General features: G+C 41.2%; 1 protein-coding gene across 3 annotated transcripts in view; it reads right to left on the bottom strand.

Annotated features, from left to right (window-relative positions):
• Positions 1-2,044: 2,044 nt before the first annotated feature.
• Positions 2,045-22,792, bottom strand: part of cachd1 (cache domain containing 1) — a 96,140-nt gene continuing 75,392 nt past the window's right edge. For all 3 annotated transcript variants that reach the window (XM_040013542.1, XM_040013543.1, XM_040013541.1), the window contains 12 exons: positions 22,309-22,419; positions 21,190-21,312; positions 20,477-20,576; positions 20,254-20,370; positions 19,641-19,801; positions 19,264-19,350; positions 16,891-17,007; positions 13,369-13,520; positions 12,718-12,879; positions 11,949-12,026; positions 10,568-10,669; positions 2,045-5,727 (listed from right to left, as the gene is read on the bottom strand). In XM_040013542.1, the coding sequence (XP_039869476.1) occupies positions 5,477-5,727; positions 10,568-10,669; positions 11,949-12,026; positions 12,718-12,879; positions 13,369-13,520; positions 16,891-17,007; positions 19,264-19,350; positions 19,641-19,801; positions 20,254-20,370; positions 20,477-20,576; positions 21,190-21,312; positions 22,309-22,419 (1,561 nt within the window). In that variant the 3' untranslated portion in view covers positions 2,045-5,476. The remainder of the gene's footprint in view (positions 5,728-10,567; positions 10,670-11,948; positions 12,027-12,717; positions 12,880-13,368; positions 13,521-16,890; positions 17,008-19,263; positions 19,351-19,640; positions 19,802-20,253; positions 20,371-20,476; positions 20,577-21,189; positions 21,313-22,308; positions 22,420-22,792) is intronic.

The raw sequence follows: 22,792 nt of genomic DNA, 5'->3' as shown, positions 1-22,792 counted from the left end.
GACAGTGGGGAGGAAGAACACTCCAGCAGAAGCAGGCTCAGGGAAGGGCCTGACTCCAAGATTACTTACGATCTAACTGGATACCAGGTAATGTCATCCAGAACCATTTCTGGTTAGATGCCATGTTTCTAGGATTTTTAGGGCCAAACAGTAACCTCACTCATTTCTTTGTACTGACTAGGTTCTGTATTTAAATATCAAGTGTCTCATGTTCAATGACAAAGTGAGACCTGACATCTTTGCTTCATACATTGTTTTCTAGCGCCTCTACTCTATGACCACATACACTTCAGCTCAGCATTACTAGCCAGTGATCAGCCTCTAATCAGTAAGTCAGGGAGAAATTAGCTTCCTCTCCTCATGGCAACATGCAATGTTAGCCATGCAGGAATGGCTTCATCAGTTTACAGTCAGGGTAAAATGGCTAAATGGCTAATTTTATGACCAGACCCTTTAAAATCTAAAAGCACAGGTTTACATAGAAATTACAATAACGACACTTTCATTAGAGTTTCCTAAACGATGTCAGCAATTTGTCCCAAAAACTAGGCCACCAAAATCAAATAGAGCCCGTGCTTTTTAATGGTGTCATACACGTCAGAATACCTGCTAAGACAACACTTCTGCACAGCTTTCTGGCTTCACTTCATGACTTCACCAAACAGTGATGACACAGCAGGTGTTTAAGCAGCTGCTAAATCACTTTCCTTCAGGACTTCAAAAGACTGCACTGTTCTCCCATTCACCATTAGCAACTAAAAAAAAAAAAAAAAAAAAAAAGCACTAACCCAAGAACAATGATGAGGCAGGTTTGGACTTACTTACTCTGCTTTGTTTCCTCTGTCAATGAGCATTGTAAATAATTTGTCTTTAATTGGAAATATGTGTTGTGATACTGAGGCATGAAGTGCAGGCAGAGTGCCTTTTCCAGGGAACTCCATCAGTTTATTTTCCACTCATCAAAGTCTGTCCTGAGTGGAGAGTGAAAGTGCTAAAGGCTACAGTACAAACTCCACCCTCCCATGCCCAGCTTTACAGCAGCAGTGACAACATTGAAGGCGTTTCCCCCTTCATGACAAATGTTCCAGAGGTTGAGATACAGCTCGCCACCTTAAATTGTATTCAGGTTCGACTGTGTTATATTTGTGGAAGCAGTCAGTGAAATGGACTTCTTGATCCTGCCTGTGTGCTGGTGATACCAGGAGTATTTTTAAATGCAGTCATCTACAACATACAGTACAGCACTTTGTTAACCAGGCTTGCCAGAAATAGGTGATAACTTAATTAGCACTCCACTATATCGTACACTACCTCGTGTTATCAAATGCACTTGATTAATTGACCATAAGTGTGAGCAGAAGTTTGCAGTTCTACCTATTACCAACTGTTGAGCACGGTGGTGGAGGTGTTGATTTTGGCTCGTTGGCAACCACAGAACGTGCAAATTTGAGACATTTAAGCAAACTATTTAACTATCTGACATGTGAGCTAACCTGACATCTAAAGCTCGTCTGAAACTGGGTCATGCAACAGGACAATGATACCAAACACAGCAGCAAATCTACAGCGACACTGTTAGAAAAGAAAAGAATCGAGATGTTGCAGCGGCCCCGTCAAAGCCTGGACCTCAGTCTGATATAAAGGTGATGGCAGGAGCTGTGTGTAAACTCATTTCAAACTGGGCTATGTGAGAGACTCATAAAATGATTTACTTTCAAGCTGCTGCTGCTAAATGTTGTTGTACAAGCTATTGAATTATGCTTAGTTTTTCACAGCACTGCATGCTAGTAGTTTTTTTGTAGCTGTACAGAGAGCTGCATGAAATCTAATAAAACGACAAGTTTGACTGAATGTGGATCTGTGTGCGACAGATGTGCCGCCATTCTCCTTTTTCTGATGAGAAATATCAATCTCATCTTTTTCCCCCTTTCTTTTGAACCTCCAGCGGAGCAGTGCAGCAGCAGGTTTCCTGAGATGCAGTTTCACTCTATTCACCCATTGAAGAGCATCATAAACACTGAGCAGGAATCAAAATGCCACAAAGTTTAGGTGTAAAATGAACTTTATCACATTCACATTGCAATAAATCTCAATTTGATAACTTTATATGATACATGAGGTGGGGGGAGGGCGGGGGTGACATACACATGTTCCTTCAGTACATTATTTGCATTTTAGAGTGTTCTGTATATATACTTGTTTACAACAGCTGCTAAATACTGATTAAAACTCTCCTGGAAAATAAGCTTTTAAGTGCACTCACTTTTCAGGAAAAAAAAAAACGCACGTTTAAAAGAAAATACTGTTGAGACTGCATTTGTTCTAATAACTGCTATGAGGCTGAACTGAATTAACGTACCGTAGAGTGTTTTTTGGGGGGGGAAGGAGGACAATTTGGAATATCAGTCACTGTTTGTGATCTGAATTCCTTGCAGGTGGGTAAATCCGACGGCATTACGAGCTGGCAAACGTCTCCTGTGATCCCGGTCATGAGCGGGAACCATAAACACGAACACGCACAGAGACAAAACGGGCACACGGTAATGTGTCAACTCTGTCAGAGCCGTCAAATTATTTAGCACTTGTGCAGATGAAAGTGTAATGGGCTCACACTGAATGTGCAAATGTAAATATTCTCCTCAAGTGTCAAATGCGCCAAAACGACTGTAAATGAATACGGGCGAAAGTCTTAAGTAGCGCGGCGTAAACTCTAACCCACTACAAGGCAGCTGGATCGGTCATTAGTGAGTGACAAGCTGTGTAGTACTGCTGTGATGAACCTACACGAGCGCACGAGAGAGAAGTTTTCTTTAGCATTTCCAAGACACAAAACGATAAAACTTTTAAAAACTAGAAGTCTTTTAAACATAAAAAGTGTGTATTAATATCACCAAGTACTGACTTCCATCCAATATGGACCTAAAGAAAAATAAATCTCCCAAAAAAACCCCAAACAAAACACATCCGAGGCATCCAAAAAAATAAAAATGAGACACCATAAACAGAACATATCAACCCAAATATCTGAGCATCATTTGAAGCATACATCATGTCTTAACAACATAAAACGATGGAGTGTACAGGTTATTAATAGCTATTTGTGACTCCGTATTTACACTTCATAGTGAATCTCTGAAGAACAATAAACATTTCGGCACCTGAAAAAGTGGAAGGGAAAAAAAACAAGACACGGATGCCGCACTGACGTGACTCGATCAGCTGAACAAACTCACAAAAGCACAGATCGGGTCATGTGACTCTTCATCTCAATAAAAATAAGTGGATTTCTTGATCAATCATTTTCACCTATAATTCTCTAATACTATGTTGAAAAATAATGCATTCAATGAAAATGTTCCTGGTGGATAGTCATCCTTTCATCACACACACACGCACGTACACACAGAGGCACATGCACACTGAGACACAGTCACGCTCTCTCCAACACAAACACACACTCTGTAAAAAATACATTTTTGAGTGGTTAACCACAGAGGAGCCAACTGATGGGGTGTAACCTCTGTAAAACAGCAGCAGCATCTCCTTTTCCCTCTTTGACGAGGAGACTTCCATCTTGGTTATCTTGGGTGGAAATTTAATTCCGTTTTTGTATAAAAATCCAGCGCGCACAACCCTAACAGACACACACCCAGAGCATTAGCTTAGCCTCAAAAGTGAAAGGTTGTGATAAAACAAGCACTCTGTACTGGTTTTTCTTATTCAGGCAGACAGAGTGGGCAGCACTCATTCTCTGTGAGGGTCTCTGCTAATCCTCACACACCAAATTCCCAGCAGTGACGAAAGCCAGGGATTGTCTATTCTTCTGTTTTTCTTTTGGTTATGGTTTCTTTTTTTGTGCGCTGGTGTCGTCCTCGCCCAGTCCCCAGGAGGCTCAAAAAAGGGGCAGCGAATACAGAAGTTCTACCTCTCGAAAACACGACGAGATCACAAAGAGGATGTTTTCCAGCAAGTCTGAACAGGAGCAGGTCTCCCTACTGGGAGGCCGCTTTAAGGTACGCCAGAACAAGATGGTGCAATTCAACACAACAGCCCTGCTTTAACACTGATCTTTAAAAAGCTGTAAATATTGGCGATGCTTTCATAAAGAAAATACTTTCATCATAAAAGGTAAGGCTCTAGAGTAAGAAGTGTTTTCCTACTTGTGTACATGAGGGGGGAAATGTCACCTTTGACCTCAGCATGGAGAAACAGAATCAAATGAACAGTGAAATGAAGTCATAAAAGTCTAATTTACAGCAGGACTGTTGTGCCTGGACCAGTGTACCTCATGGACTGACCGCTGAGTGCACTTAGAAATGGGGATCCAAAGGAGATTATTCAATTATGCTCCTGCTGAAAGAAAGTAAACAGAACATTTAAAAGAAAATGCAAACGAGCTGCACTGGATTCCCTCGGTCTGGTAAAAAAAGAAATGAGAATAATCCCTGTTATAGTACTGATATTCTTAAAATTCAAAAATAAATTCACAGATATTTTAAGAAAGGAAAAAAAAAAACAGAAAAATAATGAGTCCCAAAAATTAATGCACTGGTTGCAGGAAGTGGGCCGGTGTGTCTGATGCACCCCGACTGCTGTCATATTTGCGCTGCTTTCCTCTCTTGAAAATCTACCTTTAATAAATAGTAGAAAAATAATATTTTCCTCTTTAAAGTGTTTCTTCTTGCGTTTCTGTGAATATTGAAGCCTTTTCTTCCTACTTTGAAGTTCACAAACATTCATGGAAAAGTCCAGATATCGTGCCACACTGCTGTGTGTCAGACCAGCAGCCGCTGCTTTGGATAAAGGCAGCTGCTTTTCAGAGAAAACAAAGAAAAAAAGAATAAAACAAACTCCAGAGCTTCTTCATGGAGAGTAAAGTTGAAATAGAGGCTGTTTTAGAATCTCACTAGATCCAGTTCACTTTTCAAAAATGCAGTATTTTCACTCTCCTTCAGAGATGTCCCACAGTTTCCATAAATGTTCCAACCTGTGTGGAGTTCGGGATTTAGCCCTGTTTTAAAAAGGGGTCCGACATGAGAGCTTGTACTGTAAAAATCCACTGGTCCTGGAGAATAATAACAATCTTTGACTTCCCCCAAGAAGGCTTTTAGCTTCCAGTTGTGTCCCGTCCTCAGTGAAAGCCAAAAAATGGGCTCACGCAGCTTTTCTGTTTGCGTCTGAAGGCTGTTACGTGCTCTTAATCTCGAGTCCTTCAGAAAAATAACAGGAAGTCCCACTTGGTTACATCCACTGGCCCAAGTGCGGCCGCGTACACGTGTCCGCTTTTAAATGTGGTTAAATGAAAGAGGGCTCAAGACTGAGATGTTGGCACAATGAGATCTTGAAGCGTCACTAAGTCTACCTGTGGCGTCTCCCTCCAACTGTGTGTGCTCTCTACTTACACACAACTGTCTTTTTTATGTTTAATAAAAAACAAAAACAAAACAAAAGAACAGTTCCGGTCCTTTCAGGAGGATCAGCACTCTGCGTCCACGCTGTGCACCGTCACCGCCGCTTGCAGGTGGTGCGTATGCGTGTGCAGCGGGTGGTGGTGCGCGTGCGAGTGCCGGTAGGGGTGGAACTTGTGGCTGAGCAATGCCGCCGTCTGCGGGGGAGTGTCCAGGTCCAGGTCGTCGTCGTGGTTGCCAACGTCGACGCCGGCCGAAAGCGGGTCGTTGTTTCCAGGCGGATTCTCGCTGTCCTCCTGCGGGCTCATGGTGCTGTAGCCTGGACACAAAAAGATGTGCAGAGGATGGCGTTATTTCACAATCCTTTCCCTCAAAACTACTGGGCAACTTTAAAATCTTAAGCAAAAAATTCTTAAATATATGTTTCAAAGTTTGAAACTAAATGAAGAAGGCAGCGTAGCAAAGCAAAACTCAACAGTCCCTGCACACGTGGACCTGTCGGTAATGACGCCTGCGCTCCGCTTTAATAGAAATGGGAAGGCACCATAAAATGCAACAACTCAGCTAACTAATGACGCTCTCCGATCGTGAATATTCAGCACAGAAACGTTCCTGTGAGCACACGGCAGCTCATAATGTTTCTGAGTGCAGTACAAGCTATTTGGTGGCATTTGATGGCACATTAACAAGTAAACATTCCCCAGGGGCTTTTTTTTTTACTCCTTATGTTTTCAGCTCAGTTTGAAATAATAACAATTAAAAAAAAGACATGCATATTTATGATCTCATTCTTACACATCTCGCACACACGTTTAGCCCGAGGAGGCAGAAAAATGGGCCGACGTGGCTCCTGGTGCACACTGCTAACTGAACTTAGTAACAGGGAAGTGCAGTCACTGAGAAACCATATGAGAAGTACGTGACAGGCCGAAATACACCGACTCCAGAGGTCACTTGTTGACTGCTTTAAGCTACCATATACTGTGGCTTTGGGTTTATTCATAAAGGATCGTCACAGCAGGCAGCTCTTCATGTTTGATTGGGCAGATTGTTTAGACCAGTTGCCCCAAAGATGATTTGTGTCTCCTCCCTGGGATCAAATCGGGGACCTTTTGGTTGTTAGGTCAATGTGTAATGATTCTCACAGATTGTGGACTGCAATTATTTGCATCCTGCCCAGCAAAGCTTCTACTTTGGGCAATTTCTATAAAATAAATTCTCTTTAGTAATTATTTCTGATTTTTCACCTAAATGGAAACGTTAGTGCAGATCCCATTTATAATCTAAGTGGATTTCACCACCCTGAAGCCCATAAAAAAGCATCTAAAAACACAGTGTGTGAATAAAAATGCTTTTTTAGAGTCTACGTGAAAATAAATCCACATTCCTTAGTCCTTTATCTCCATCTTTTTCAGCTTTTGAAAAGACACCAGCCGTGCTGCTCTGTGGAACACCAATCTGTTATTACTGTTTGAGTAAATAACCCTGTAAGCCTGAGAGCCTCTATGATTATATTTATAGAAAAATCACTGTCATTTTGGATGATGAAACATTAAACCTCCAGAGACACGCGAACGCATCTGTGGCACGCGGGCTGCAGGCAGTGGGGTTAGAAGTATGTGTGTTTACGGGTCTGGCCCTGCATTAAATTTATGTCAGAATAACCCTTTTCTATCTGAAAAACATCTGACACTTGAACATCTAAACCATCAGAGAGCGATCAGTTTTGCAGGGCTGCTGGGTTCATATTTTCCAGGAGCAATCCAGTTTAATATTTGCTATACCAAAGCCCAGGTCCAAGCCTACAATTACTGCTGCTCACAATAGTAATGGTAACCTACTGATGCTAAAAAGCCCTTCACTCAAAACAATAAACCAGTCATGTTAGAACTCTACTAATGCAGTTTTAAAAAGTTTTTTTCATAATTTAATGCAAACGTTCATATCTTCTTATCATTACATCATTATCATTACAAATAAAGTGAAATATTTCAAGCTGTCTTTTGTTTAATGATTTTGGATTATAGCTCAGGAAAACCACATATCCTGAAATAATACCTGTTATCATTACTATTATAATTATTATATCTTCTTTAAAACAAACTCCAGCATCAATCCAGTGTGGCATTAAGGTGATGTTTCTCATCTTCCTCTTAACAATAACCAACAACCGGTTCAGGTAAGGGAATGACTTGTATGCAAGTTTATTTATACTGTTCTTTTCCTGATCCTCCAAAGATTAGCTGGCCTAAGACAACAGACAAAGAAGTTCCAGACATGGAAGGTGCCAACTTTGTCACAATTTTTCCCAGTTTTCCCAAAAGCAATAACCCAGTGCTTCAGGTAAATCTACCACCAACTGTGCACTGCTGACCATTTACAGCTGCACCAGGTAGAGGATATCAAATCCTGCTTAATGTCATGAGATGAAGGGAGGCCGAGCTAAACTACCATGTTATTATGCCTTGAAGATAGAACTGCAATTTTTCCTCTAACAACTTTAAACAGGTGAAAAACTTGGCAAACCTGTTTGCTTTCTTGGTGAGAATTAGACAAACACATTGATACCACTCTCTCATAATGATGTTAAGAATAAAGCTCTAATAACCAATTAGCTTAGCGTCAATACCAGATAGGGTAAAGCAACTAGCCTTCGTGTCATCCAAAGTTTATAAAAAATAAAAATAAAAAATCCATTATGGCTGTCCTTTTTTGGTCACTGCTTCTTATAAAGCTAGTTGCAAAAAAAAAAATCAGATTTGTCTTATGGGGAGTTTGGTGCCAGACTTCTGTATGCAGTGATTAGCTAACTTAAGCTAAGCTACTAGCTGCTAGCTATATAATCAAAAGTTAAATTTTAGATCTTAGCTAGAAAGCAAATTCAAAATTTCAAACTATTACAAAACAACACTTTTTAATAGTTTAATCCTAACTTAAAAGGCTCTATTATTATTATTATTATTAATAGTAATGTTAAGTGAAGTGTCTGACCTGTAGCAACATTTTAAAACTCATGCCCTTCCCTCTTTCAGTGACCAGGTAAACATGTACTTTTAAACACTGTTCAAAATCATATTTAGGTGTAATTCATTAGTAATTAAGCTTTTTTGGCTTATAATTTATAGGTAGATTATACATAATATCAATGTAAACAGCCGACAATTATATACGCGATACCTAATACAGGATGGGGCCATTGCCATTCTGTCTTTTCTTAAAGGTTAAACATTCCTATTCTAGTTCTAAAAGTTTGTTGGGTTACATAGCATTCAAATGTTTGAAGTACAAACAGACTGAAAATTGCCAGGTGTGTGGATTAAACTTGGAGATTATATGGCTATATGCAGCACACGTTCCTTAATGGTTGGTTTGAACCGTTGCCTGGAAGCTTATCCTTAAAGCGGACCACACAGCAAACAGTTTGTGCGTCATTCAGCAGATTTAATGGTCTCTTTTTGGTGATCTGTATATAGGCTTGTGTGCAAGTCTGAGTGACTGAATAATGGTGGGAAGGAACCTTTGACTGATGAGAGACAAGCAGCAGCTTTGAAGCTAGTAATGCTTGTGTATGTGTAAAGTTATATTTGCTAATGGACTAACACCCACTCTTTCCATTATTTCTTACTCATCTTCCTCTCTCTTCCTGTCCTCTTGCCCTTGCTTTTCACTTATTTCCCTCATTTCATCATTTTTGCATCTCCCCATCTCCCCACTTGTTCTCCATGTTTCATTTTACAAACCCTCCCCATCTTCAGCTGCACAAAATATTAAGACTGCTTGTGGTATTAGCCAGTTTACATCATTGCATTACACTCTAATCTTTACGGCAAGAGTATGATAATCAAATGTTGTATCAAATAAATACATCTAATCCTTGAAAAACTGCACGAAAGAGAGGTGGAAGTAGAGAAAAAGAACCACATTCCACTGTTCCTACAATCAATACTGTATGCAGCACACAGCAGACAAGCTCGTTCTGTTACATTTTAGCCCACTCTCCTCTCTTCATATTCATCCCTCTTCTCTCTGGCATCATCAGTTATGCAACATCTAACCGAGACACTCACTGCCAGGAAGTGGAGTGATGCCACATGTAGGTGGTAAGTGCCCATGTGGGTGAAACTGTCCATCCACATTGAGCGTCAGACTTGCGAGTTCTACAAATGTTAACAGTGAACATGAGCAGCTCTTCCAGAGCTAAAGATAAGAGAAAACACGGTTCAGAACTGTGATATAACAAAAAGAACAAGCCAGGAGATGCACCAAAGCGCAGGAACTGAGAGCTAACTGCAGATCTGTTATGACACCATGTAGCTAAAATGAATCATTTTAAGGTTTTATATTCAATAAAGTACAAACTTGATTTAATGTTACGTCGCTGCTTTTAGCCCAGGCCACTGTGACAGACTTTTAATGGGCAATATTTATCCAACATCTTCAAACTCTTGAGCTTTTTCCAAGTCAGCAGAGATACTGTGATCCTCTGTGACCCTGGGGGTCTTCTCCTAGACGATCATATTCAGCAAACCTCCTGATCGTTCCCTTAAACTCTAACCTCCTCCTTTAAGCACAAAGGAGAAGCAGCCTTAGTGGCAGATTACACTGAAGCAGAGCTTGCATGCAGTCTGCCCTTCACTTCCTGGACAAGTCATGCAAATGAATATTTATATGTTATAGCAATATTCAAAATTTACATCTATAGCAATATAAATATAATCTTTGCTGGAGGCAAACTCATGTGAGTAACACTTTATAAAGTACAGTATGGTCCAGTTTTGTAACCAGTGGATGATTCATTTTCCGTAAACAACATTCATTTAGGCTGAGCTGTTATACAAGACTTACACAGAATTAAGGCAACTATTACTTAAATTATCAACACCCACTCATTACAGGCTTCCTCAGCCACCATAATGACTTGACTGGGATCGATTTAGGCGTTTTTGCGCCAACCTTCTTGAAACTGCAACTATCAATAACAATCAGGAACTCTCGAAATAGTTAAATCAGTGGTTTTGTTTTGACACAGCATTGCTGACATTTCAGGTATGACTGACTCAGTTCCGCTTTCCATCAGCAGTGACATACAGCGCTATCACAGCTGCACACAGCTTCATCGTAAATATCCAGGTTTCTGCGTGCCCAAATGGTTCTCTTACCATGGTCACTCTCTGTCCCGGACCGCCCCCAGTACCTCCGTCTCCGCTCGGGAGTGTGAGTGTGTCTCTCGATCACTGCAGCTATGAATCGAGTATTGCTGACTGAAAATAAAAGAGAGCAAATGGGTCTCAAGAAGATGTGCACCCGTGCTGTCAAAAAGTAAGGTTCTACATAAATGTACAAAATGTTGATGATACATTACACTATGTAGCCAAAAGTATTTGCTCATCTGCTTTCACATGCATATGAACCTCCCATCCCTAATTCATCGGGTTTAATATGATGATGGCCCACCCTTAACAGCTTCAACTCTTCTGGGAAGGCTTTTTACAAGGTTTAGGAATCTTTCTGAGAATTTTGACTATTCTTCCAGAAGCCCATTTGTGAGGTCAGAAAGACAGACGAGAAGGCCTGGCTCAGAGTCTCCCTTTAAATTCATCCCAAAGGTGTTTTGTTGGGTTAAGATCAAGACTCTGCGCAGGCCAGTCAAGTTCTTCCACACCAAACCTGCTCATCCATGTCTTTATGGACCTTGCTTTGTGCACTGGTGCACAGTCACGTGGGCCATCTCCATATTGGGAGCAGAGTTGGGAGCATGAAATTATCCAAAATGTGTTGGTATGTTGAAGCATTAAGAGTTCTTTTCACTAGAACTAAGGAGCCAAATTCCTGAATAATAATCCCACACCATAATCCCCCCTCCACTAAACTTTATACTTGGCACAACATAGACTGTTCTCCTGGAAACCACCAAACCAAACTTGTCCATCAGATTGCCAGACGAAGAAGAGTGATTTGTCACTCCAGAGAACACATCCGCTGACAGTCCAGTGGTGGCGTGCTTTATACCATTTCATCTGACACTTTGCATTACGCTGGGGATGTGAAGCTTGGATGCAGCTCCATCATGGAAGTCCATTCAATGAAGCTCTCTATGAACTAACCTTGAGCTAATCACATGAAGTTTGGAGGTCTGTAGTAACAGACTTTGCAGAAGGTTGGTGACCTCTGTGTACTATGCACCTTAGCATCTGAGGCTCTGTGATTCCACCATTTTGTGGCTGACTGTGGCTGTTGTTCCCAGCTGCTTCCACTGTGTTATAATACCACTAACAGCTGACTGTGGAATATTTACTAGTGAGGACTGGATTTATCAAACATGTGGCATCCTATCAGTGGCACACTGGAATTCACTGAACTGCTGAGAGCAACCCATTCTTTCACTAATGTTTGTAGAAGCAGTCTGTGTGCCTAGGTGCTTAATTTTATACACCTGTGGCCATGGAAGTGACTGGAACACCTGTATTAGATGATTTGGATGGATGAGTGAATACTTTTGGCAATATAGTGTAGATCAGTATGACATCAGACAACACTCACTGATTCCTCTGTCCTCGTGACTGTCTTCATCCCTCTCATCTCTTTCATTATCAAGGTTGGACATTCTCACTGACATCTCTGAAGCGACGTGGAGAAAAAGAAGAAGAGTAAGAATGATGAAAACAAACACATGAATGTGTGTGCATGTGGGAACTGTAGATATTCAGTAGGCATTAGGCTGCACCCCAAAAGCTGCAGCTTAAGTTGCCATGTATATGTGTTTTTGGTGAAAGCACTGACACCTAAGTACACAAAGCTGAGTAACTCTGAATCTATGAGCCAAATGCTCAGACTAATACCCCGTGATAACGTAGCCACACTCTCCACTATCTATTCCAGGTTGTTTACCAAACTGCCAGACTGAAAGTGACTTGGACTGAGGAGCTTTAATGAGGTTGTAATCTTGTTTGATGTTTTTGTCAATATTTCTGTGTAATTACACAAATCATACAGAAGCAGCAGCTGCTGCTGTGCTGATGCTAATGTCAGCTGTTTAGCTCCAGCGGCACTCGCCAGTTGCTGTAGCGCTTGTTAATCACATTCCTTTAAGGCTGTGTTTCTGTCTGTTCTTTTTTTTTTTTTTTTTTTTTTTAAGAAATGACATCATTTAAACTAAAATAAACATAACAAACATTGTAGTTCTTGTAACTTTTTTTCCAGTGTTACAAATACAGGCCAACCAGATGCACTTTCACAGCTCTGAGATTCTCCACAGCTTCACAAAAGGTGCGTGACAAAACAAATATGGGAATTTATGCATTAGTCCTACCCTGCGCAGCTAGCGGAGACATGTGCTGGTGCGAGCGCCTGTGAATCTGGTGTCTGTATGCATACACAGCCAGCACCAGCACCATGATGCATCCCATAATGCCCCCAGCGACTGGACCCACAGGGGCGCTCTTGATCATGTTCAAAGAGGCTACCTCCTCATCTGCAGAAGAGAGAACAGACAGAAGATTTTCTTTTAAAGAAGTCACAAAGGATTTCAGATGGCTCAAGTAGAGACAATACAACAAGCCAGTATCAAACAGCTCGGGCTCAGATCCTCACTCCCGCTGAGATGCTGGTACATTTTCTCCCTCGCTTCTATTCTCTCGTCAGTGTGAAGTACCACTGAAAAAGCCTTCAACTGCAGGAAGACGGCCAATTCTCCTTCTAAAGAAAACTACCAGGCAACGGAAAAGTTTCAGGGAAAAATATAAATATAAATAAAACTGTTGTCTTAAGGACCTGAAAGAAATTATTTAACTTTGACTTCTTGTGCTGTTGCTTTTTTCATCACTATGAAGGTGCCCTACAGAGTATTCAATAAAAAGGCCTCATAATGGTTCCTAATGGTGGGCTCAATCTACAACTCTAAAACATTTAATAAATATGTTGATGAAGCCAAGGGTCCAATTTCTTTGGGTAAAGAACTCACCCATAAGCCCCAAGCCATCTGCATAGGGACTTTTGGCACCAACAATGCCGCCGAAACACTCCTTCTGCAGGGCACAGTAAGGCTTGTCGAGGTGAGTCTTCCCATCACTGTCCACCATGCACCACTCGCAGTCCAGCACACCGAAACAGTCACTGGGGACACAGAACACAGATGTCAAGCAGTTGATACATTATATTACAGTTTGGCAATAACATGGAAATAACAGGGACTGACAATAATGAGGTAATAAAGTAATATACACATGGAGCTACCTGATTCTGCAAGCCCTTGTGAATAAGGGAGCAGCTGAAAGTACAGTCGGTACTTGTCTGACTGCGATTCATAAAAAGCATTAATCAGATTCATGAATCTAATATAAGGCTGAAATTTTTTGCAATAGTGTAGTGCGAGATAAAAAGAAAAAGTAATACTGACGAAAGATACTTTGGTTACGATATGGTAAAACTCAGTGCTTCAGTTGTAATAAGGTTATATTGGTGCAATAATGTATTTTATATATAACTATTATTACCCAATAACCTGATAGTAGGTTGATTAGACTGTATTATACAACGCAAAAAAACAAAAGGAAAGAATCAAACTGGTTACTACCTTCAAAATAAGATTTCTCGAAAGGCAAAATAAACAATTACTATACGACAGCCCTCAAAAGCATTCTTTCGGTTGTTTCCAAGTGAAATAAAAACAAAAGTTACAATTTATTCATTTCATCTGTTATCTGGAAAGTCATTTAATCGTGTAAAAACCAGGTGCAATACCCGTTACTACTGCAGTTTCTCCACAATGCTCCAAAACAGATGACGACATAAAGTGTCATTACAAATAATTACACATAAACTGCTCACAATTTAAGGAACACTTAAAAACAAAAAAAACAAACAAAAAAAACACATCAGATCTTACTGGGGGGAAGAAAATTATGCAGCAAGCTGGGCCATTTTGCTAAAATGATACCGCAGCAACTCAAAATGGTACTCTGTGGTTCGCCTGACCCTTATGTGCTGGTATTCATGCCTGACAATGTAACCAATTACACCGGTGCAGGGTCTGACAATCTAGGGTTTCATTCTGATACCTAATGGCAGTCAGGGTGTCATTGTCTAGCCTGTAGAGGTCTGTGCGTCCCTCCATGGATATGCCTCCTCAGACCATCACTGACCCACCACCAAACTAGTCATTCTGAACAATGTTACAAGCATCATAACGTTCGCCGCAGTTTTTCTTCTTCACAAGTTGCCAGTGGTGGACCTGCCAATTCATGTATTCTATGACAAACACCAATCTGGCTCCACAGTGCTGGGCAGTGAGCACAGGGCCTTCCACAGGGTTAAAGGTCTTCCACCTCCCTGTTCAGCTCTCCTGGAGTAACTCCCTGTCCAAGTCAGAGGTTTCCACCTGTAAAACCATTCCTTCTTTTGGGGGTTGTCTCTTGTTGCCACTCTAGTGAATCTTTTGTCAATTGTATCAACACCAAAACAACTGGAACTTATTAACCCCTCTGCTACTTAAAAGTTTAACTGACTTGACGCTGAACTCTTATTAAAAGTGTTCCTTTAATTTTTTGAGCACTATAAATTGCAACCTAATGTCCACTATTACCATGGTTTTTATTTTCCTTTCAGTCGTTCTGATAGCTCCCCAATTAGACTCCTGCTTGATTGCCTTAGCGATGTTAAGTCATGGATGGCTCTAAACTTTTAAAATTTTAATGAACGTAAAACGGAAGCTATTCTGTTTGGCCCGAATCGTTCCTCTGATATCCCTGATGTTGATCTTGCTGCTCTGACCCCTCACCTGAAGAGCTCGATTACCAATCTTGGGTTAAAAATCGACTCTGCACTTATTTTTGAGGGCCACGTGAATGGGGTGGTGAAATCATCATTTGATCAACTCAGGCGTCTGTCGAAGGTTAAACCGTTTCTTTCAAGGCGTGATTTGGAGACTGTTATCCACGCTTTTATAACCTCACGCTTGGATTATTGCAACTCCCTTTTAATAGGGGTTGGACTGGGCGCTCTGACACGCCTGCAACTAGTACAGAATGCTGCGGCACGGTTTTTATCTGGTAGAAGGAAATTTGAGCACATTACTCCGGTCCTGGCCTCCCTGCACTGGCTTCCAATTGAATTTAGGATTCATTTTAAAGTTCTTTTATTGGTTTTTAAATCCTTAAATGGTCTGGCACCTGCATATTTGTCTGATTTGCTGAAGCCCTATGTCCCCACTCATTCACTCCGGTCAGCTCTGGTCTTGACATTAGGCAATCGACATCAGTGCTGGTTTTTGTCAGGTTTTGTATTGTTTATTGTCATTTATGCTTAGAAATATTTAACCATATATGCTTAGAGGTGTATAATCGATTGTGTAGTGATAGGATGTGTGATCCTTAATAGTCTGCAGAGACGTTGTGTGCATTCCACAGTGCTCTGGCATTAAGACCCACACTCTGGGAGCATGGGAGAGGTCGTACCTTCTCTTATTGTTTTATGGTAGGATAAACGTATCTATATCTGTTTTAGTCTAAGTGCCTTTTGTTTAGATGAACTGCTGGACTTCCAGACCAGCAGGTTTAGGGAAGTCATTTATGGGGTCACACACACACACACACACACGCACACGCACGCACGCACGCACGCACACACACACACACACACGCACACACACAGGCAAGGTACTCTTTGTTTGTATGTAGATGTCATATGTTAATGAACCTATGCATATTCATGTAACCTCAATAAAAGAGCAGTGTTATGGGGAAGCGGACGAGAGCGACTGGGGTCAAGCGAAGGAACGGCGTTTGTCCGGTTCTCTCCCGTGCACGAGAAACATGAAGAACTTTGCCTACTCGTGTCTTGTTTTGCTGTGTAGCAAATTGTCCTTAACGTTCCAGCGAATAGGTTTACACTACAAACATATCAGTTTTTAAATCCAGATTGAAAATGCATTTTTATTCGCTGGCTTTGGACTCAGTGGTTAACTGACTTGTATTTACTTATATTTTATTGTTTTTGCTATGTTTATTGTTTTATCGTATTTATTATTCTTATTGTGTCTCTTATATTTCTATTGTTCAGCACTTTGGTCAGCCTTGTGTGTTTTTGTCTATATTGTCTATGTCTGGTTTATTCATTTTAGTAACATTTGACCACAATTAATAAGCATATTAGTGATATTATAAAAGCATGTCATTTTAAAATGCTCTTTATTTATTCATCAGCAGACTGTAACAGACTGTATCACACAGCATCATGATTCCAGGATAAGTAGTTTAAGGAGTTAGTCAAACACTTAGTGATTTGAGAAGTCAATATTTGCTTACCACCAGGTGGCAGTGTGGTGTTCATTTGCATCATTATGTACAAATTATTTTATTGTAAATATGGCCTTTTTCATATTATCTTTATGTGTTCGTGTTGCTACCTTTTGTTGGTCACTGGCTCTCTATCACTGTGCCGTTACACCTGTCAAAGTGTACCAAATGTGAAAAGATGGTGTACGTACCTGCTGGTGTATCTCTGGCTACAGCGGGTGTTGATACACTGGGGCAGTGTGTCGTGCAGGCTGGGATCAATCACATTCAGACTGACAGGCTCTTGATGCACCTCACAGCTGGGATTCCTAAGAAAAATACACCAAAATAAAGACACATTTTCTTGGTCAAAACACAAATCAACTACATTAACTAGACAATATAAACCCGAATCCTACCATTAAATATGATTAAACTGGGGAAAAAAAGATCATAAAAAAATAAAAATCAAAGCACAAGCACACAAAGAAATGTCTTCACCATGTCAATCAGCTCTAAAGAGACACGTCGATGCTGCCAGACAAATACAGAGGGAAAAAAACTGACAGTGAAAAAAATTTAATTGCACGTCTTCCTGAAATAAAGGAGAAATTGGCATTTTAAACATTGACATGCTGTCAAAGACTGCTGATGGCTGATGAAAGGAGGTGAGTGTAATAAGGGAGAGAAATGTGAGAGGCACTGTGAATGATGGATGGGATGCAGAGTGGCTCAAACAGTAAAGGAAAAGACCTGGAACAGACAGAGTGATGCAGCAGGAAAGCAAGAGATATAAAAGTGAGAAAACACCCACAAACATTTGCACGGGAAGCTTTCAAAAAGTTTGAAGCGTCACACGTGCACGTCTGCAAAACACGTTGAGGGAAATATGACAGGAACTCTTAACTTAGAAATGAAGAAAGCAGGTGGCCTTTAAAACACCACATGCAAGCAGGAAGGCTGGAGAAATGAATTTTACAGTCAAGAACCCTTTCGTCCCATTCCTTTAAATCTAAGATCAAAGCAGCGTGACTTTCATCTGGGCTTTTAAAGACCGTTTTGAAGCACTTCTGGCATAAAGGGAAGGGCTATGTCTTACACCAAGCTGCATCACTATTTGACCAAGCAGAAGAAGAAAAGAGGCATCATCTGAAAGTTAAGAACCAATAAAAAAAAACAAGTTCGGCCTCAAGAGTGACTGAACTTAATCCTGATAAGATGTGGGAGGATTTTCTCAACTACCTTGCAAATAGTGTGGCATAGCTCCCTCTAGAATGACTAATGCGCTCTCTGGTGGGTATCTCACTGCTCTGCAGTCACTGGGTAGTTCAGTATGCAAGCCAAGCATGTTTTCCTAATACGGTCATATAAAGGCATCTTGTGTAAACCATTGACTGTTTTCTATGACATTATTTTCAGATTCTGTAAGCGCTGAGGTCAGCTGTAATTTCTTTCTGCTGTCATTTGTAACTCATCTTCGGTGATTATAACTTGGGACAGTATTATCGCAGATGTATGATGTACCTGCAGTAATGTAAACTCGCCGGCTGCTTCATTACGTACATCCATTGAACTGCAGTATAACACAACTATCTAATCTGCCAGTCATGTGACAGCAATTCAGTGGATTTAGCCATGTAGTCATGGTCACGATGATGGTCAAACTGAGCATCAGGATGGAGAAGAAAGGTGGTTTAAATGACTTTGAATGCAACATGGTTGTTGGTCCCAGACAGGCTAATCTACCATCTCTTTGTTTACAGAGATCATCCGAAATAAAGAGAATATCCAGCGAGTGGCAGTTCTCTGGGAGAAAAAGTCTTGTTGAGGTCAGAGAAGAATGGCCAGAAGACTTCTTCAAGCTTGTAGGAATGGAACAGTTTACTCAAATAAGGACTTGTTACAACCGAGGTATGCAGAAGAGCATCTCTGAATAGAATCTTGAAGATTCTTGAGTTGGGCTACAGCAGCAAAAGACCACACTGAGTGCAGCTCCTGTCAGCTAGGAACAGGAAGCTGAGGATGCAATTCACACATGATCAGCAAGATTGGACAACAGAAGGTTGGAAAAATCTTTGGTGGTCTGAGGAGTCTCCATTTCTGCTGCGACATTTATGCTTGATCCATCCTCCACACCCTATCTGAATATTGTTGCTGACCAAATCGCTTTATGACTACAGTCTAAGGATCTTGGAAAACTTGGAAACTACGATAACCTGGATGACTGAGAACCTTCACAGACATATTTATGACTACAGTGTACCAGTCGTCTAATGGCTACTTCTAGCAGGTCAACACAACATGTCACAAAGCTCAAATCATGTTGAACATGACAGTGAGTTTATTGTACACAAATGGCTTCCCAGTCACAAGATTTCAATCTTTTCAAACCCTTTCAGATATGGCCGCATGAGGGATTCACGATTCTGCATCAACTGTGTGATACCATCATGTCCAAATGGACCAAAATGTCTGAAAAATATTTCCAGATTTCCAGAATATTTCCAGAACCTTATTGTGTAGTGGCATGAACAGTTCTGAAGGCAGAAGGGGTAAAGTGTATGTGCTTTAGACAATGTACCCACCTGTTCTCAGCATTGGTGAGGTTGCCTGTACACTCATTGACCTCCAGAGGGCACTCACAGGGACACTCGCACTCATTCTGCTCCATTCTGAACAGCAAATAGTTAAACAGCAGGTCAGTAAGAAACTTGTATTCACAGTTTGATTCGAACTTAATGTTTGCTTAATCTTTAAGCAAATTCCTTGACTGAAAAAGTCACTGTGTGACTCCTGAACCTGTGCAAGCTGCAGCATCACTGCTGCATCAAACTATCAAACTCTGGGTGTTGGATTTGTGCAAAATCAGACCCATTCTCATTTTTCAACAGGAGCATTACTTTATGTTAACAAAGCATTAATGTGTCAGAGAGCTAAACGGTAAAGAGAATTCAGTACTGACCTGTGGCAGTTGAGACACAGCCGGTCTACCGTGCTGCAGGCACAGAACGCCAAGGAGTCGCACGTCTCGTTCACAATGCCAGCAAAGGCGTTGGTGCCGGGGATTCTGGTAAGGCGGTATTTAGAACAATGGCTACCATGGACCAGGTTAGTGAGGTCCCCCTAAAGGAGAAAGAGTTTGAGAGGTCACTCTAATCTCTACATCGCTACACAAATCCATGGAAAATCAATATACTTTTTAATCTTCTTTAAAAAAAAAAAAAAAAAGGTGAGCGAAACTTCAAAACTGCACACACTAAACAGAAACTTTGAAACAGAAAGAGAAGAAGTTTCTAATACCAGCCTCAAAGTGCTTTTTACCCATGTAAGGATGGGCAAGATGAAGACAGAGACTGTGTCATTTCCAACCACACACAGACTCAACAGAGTCACAAATAGCAAACAGAAGTTTGCAACAGCACGTATGACCACAAGATGGCAGTGTTACACTACAAGATTTTTCCATATTGCTATGCGAGGCCCAGAGGAGTGTGTCTGTTTTTGCTACTACAGTATGAATGCTATGAAAGTACACATTCATACCTCTAGTTATGCTACATTTTTATGCGACTCACCACAATGCTGGTGTTGAATTTGTAGAAGCGCTGGACTGTGCGGTCACTGAAGCTGTTGCAGAGGTTTTTCTTGACAAAGTTGGGGTGGTTTAGGATGTCATTGGCCACCAGTGGCTCCTACCAAAGGAAAGAAAATAGATTTCATTAGAATTATGACAATATCATACTCCTAAAGGTTTCTATCCATTCCTATTTCCATGTTAACTTGTGTTTGTGCATTTACCTTGTGTGTGATGTGCTGTTGCTCTGCTGGGGCATGACCTTTGGGGTCAATGAGAGTCGGGTGAGCAACCAGGTACCCTCTGTCCTCCATTATGAAGCACCTAAAATAAAAATGAATAAAACTGGCAGTCAGGATCAACTTAATGAATTCATCAATTCAGTCGGTACTTCGTCAGAACATTGCCATTACTGAGGTTTTCATTCAGAACATTTAATTGCTATTTCTATATTGTATTCCTAGTCTATATAACACAGCTCTGTTCTTCTCCCCACTGTCCCTTGTGTGTTTTTCCAAATCATGCCCTCTTGGTTCCAGGGGCTGATCCTGTTTTTTATGACCCATAAACACCAACAGAGTGAGCATGACAGAAGAAGCAAGAGAAAGTGGAGAAAGAAAGAAAGAAGAAGTGAGGGTTGGTGGGGGAGGCAGGTGTGGAAGAAGATATATGAGGAAAAGAACAGACATAAAAGCTGGGGAAAGTATGTAGAACAGAGGCAGGAGCAACACTACAACTCCAGCAGGAATGTTGTGATAATCAGCTTATGTCTTCCTCTGGCTTTCTTTATTCTTCACGCACAGCCGGCGAGTTTAATTCTTGCTCAGCCGAACAGAAATTTAGCTCCCTCACACAGAAACTGACACTGAAAAGAGAAAGGAAAAACTTGCATAGAGAAGAGAAAAGAAGGGAGCCGCACAATCCATCCTCTTTTTACCTGATCTTATTGCCTTTGTCCTGGTTGCAGATGGGCACCAGGTCAAGGAGGACCTTGTAGAAGTAGCGAAGGGTGAAGTCTATACCCATCACTGCAACAGCGTAGCCAGGTGCCATTTGAGAGCTACGAATAGACAAAAATACACAGAGAAAAAAGGCATTTAGTGGGGTTTGAAATTCTGTGGAAAGGGAAAACAAAATCTGGAAAAAGTCCGTCTTCAGGATACTTGGCACTGTACAGTTATCCCCGCAAGGATCCCTACTTTTCTATAGACCTTTTAAACACACAAAACAAGAAAAAAACATAACGCACTGCTTGATCTCCTAAAATCAGTGTTTACTGTAGACTGTATATTATGCTTACTGAGGCGAGAGTACAACAGCACTAATCCGGCCTTATCTCGCACACACTGACGAGGAATGTTTGTGTATGCTAAACACTTGCACGGACTGTGGTAAACAGCTCTTTTACTGCTGCAAGCGGCACTGTGGCTATCGCGGTGATTTGCATTTGAAGCTCACTGAACTCGAAACAAATACTTTGAGTTCAACCACCGCTGCAGCCCTTTGAAGTCTCTAAGCCTAGGCCTGATTCTACAAAATATTCTGCAGTCAGTTCTGTGATAACTGGCCAAAGGAAATGGTGGAACACTCGATATATTATTTGGTTTTTCCTTTTTTTGTACCACCAGAAGTTGGTAGCACTATGCTGACTTGGCTGAGGGCACTCTGAAAGAAAAGACACTTGAAGACAATTGTGACTAAGCCCAGACCATTTGGTTACAGGATGTCATCTCGCTTGGAAAACAACCCTATAGCACAGAATGGTCAATGGGCTCCTTAAGTTTCCCTCAGATTACTTCCTGCCTTCAGAGATAGTGCAGTCTGGCTAAGCTGACTTCTGGGCCGAGAGCCTAGCTGCCCACAATGATTGTTCTGACTCATACCAACAGTGAGTCTGCTCTCCAATATCTAATAAAAAGAGCTGGCAATTTTTACTTGACTTTTGCTCTGGTGCAGTAAAATATAACACATTCTGTGTTTAACCCCCCACCCACCCACACCCCCGAAAACAAACAAACAAACAAAAAAAACCCCCAAACATAACCAGTGCTCCCACCTGGAGGCATGGATGGTGTGGCTGATTGTGACAACGTATCCGGCCCCGCCCACATCCAGGTACGGCCCCGTGAAGGTGATGAGGCCAGGGTTAGCCACAGCATGCTGGTACCTACGCAAAACAGCACACAGTCATTGGGATACAACATGAAGTGATTCTTTTGCAGTTCCCAACGATAACTCAACTCAACTGTGGCCATTGAAGGAAATGCTACAGGAAACACTGTTCTTATGGGTTCTAAGGGGAATAGTCGTCAACACAAGATCTGCTGCAGTGATTGTGAGATTCAAATAGCTTCAGAATCCCTAAACTTACATCATCTGAGAGCTGGGAGAGACATTTGCAGTCTCTTTGGTCTCTCAGTCAGATGCAAGCAAGTACATTTTGTTTTAGGCCTGTTTTTCACTAATGGAGAACCAATTAACATCACTGTTGACAGGAAATGCACCTTTCTAATAGCAAAACCTAATCTTTCAATGTCCAA

Source organism: Simochromis diagramma, unplaced genomic scaffold (genome assembly GCF_900408965.1).
Source record: "Simochromis diagramma unplaced genomic scaffold, fSimDia1.1 OVJJ01000649.1, whole genome shotgun sequence".
Classification (NCBI taxonomy): Eukaryota; Metazoa; Chordata; class Actinopteri; order Cichliformes; family Cichlidae; genus Simochromis; species Simochromis diagramma.
The sequence above is the reverse complement of the archived record's forward strand: the minus strand, read 5'-3'. Positions and strand labels throughout refer to the sequence as shown.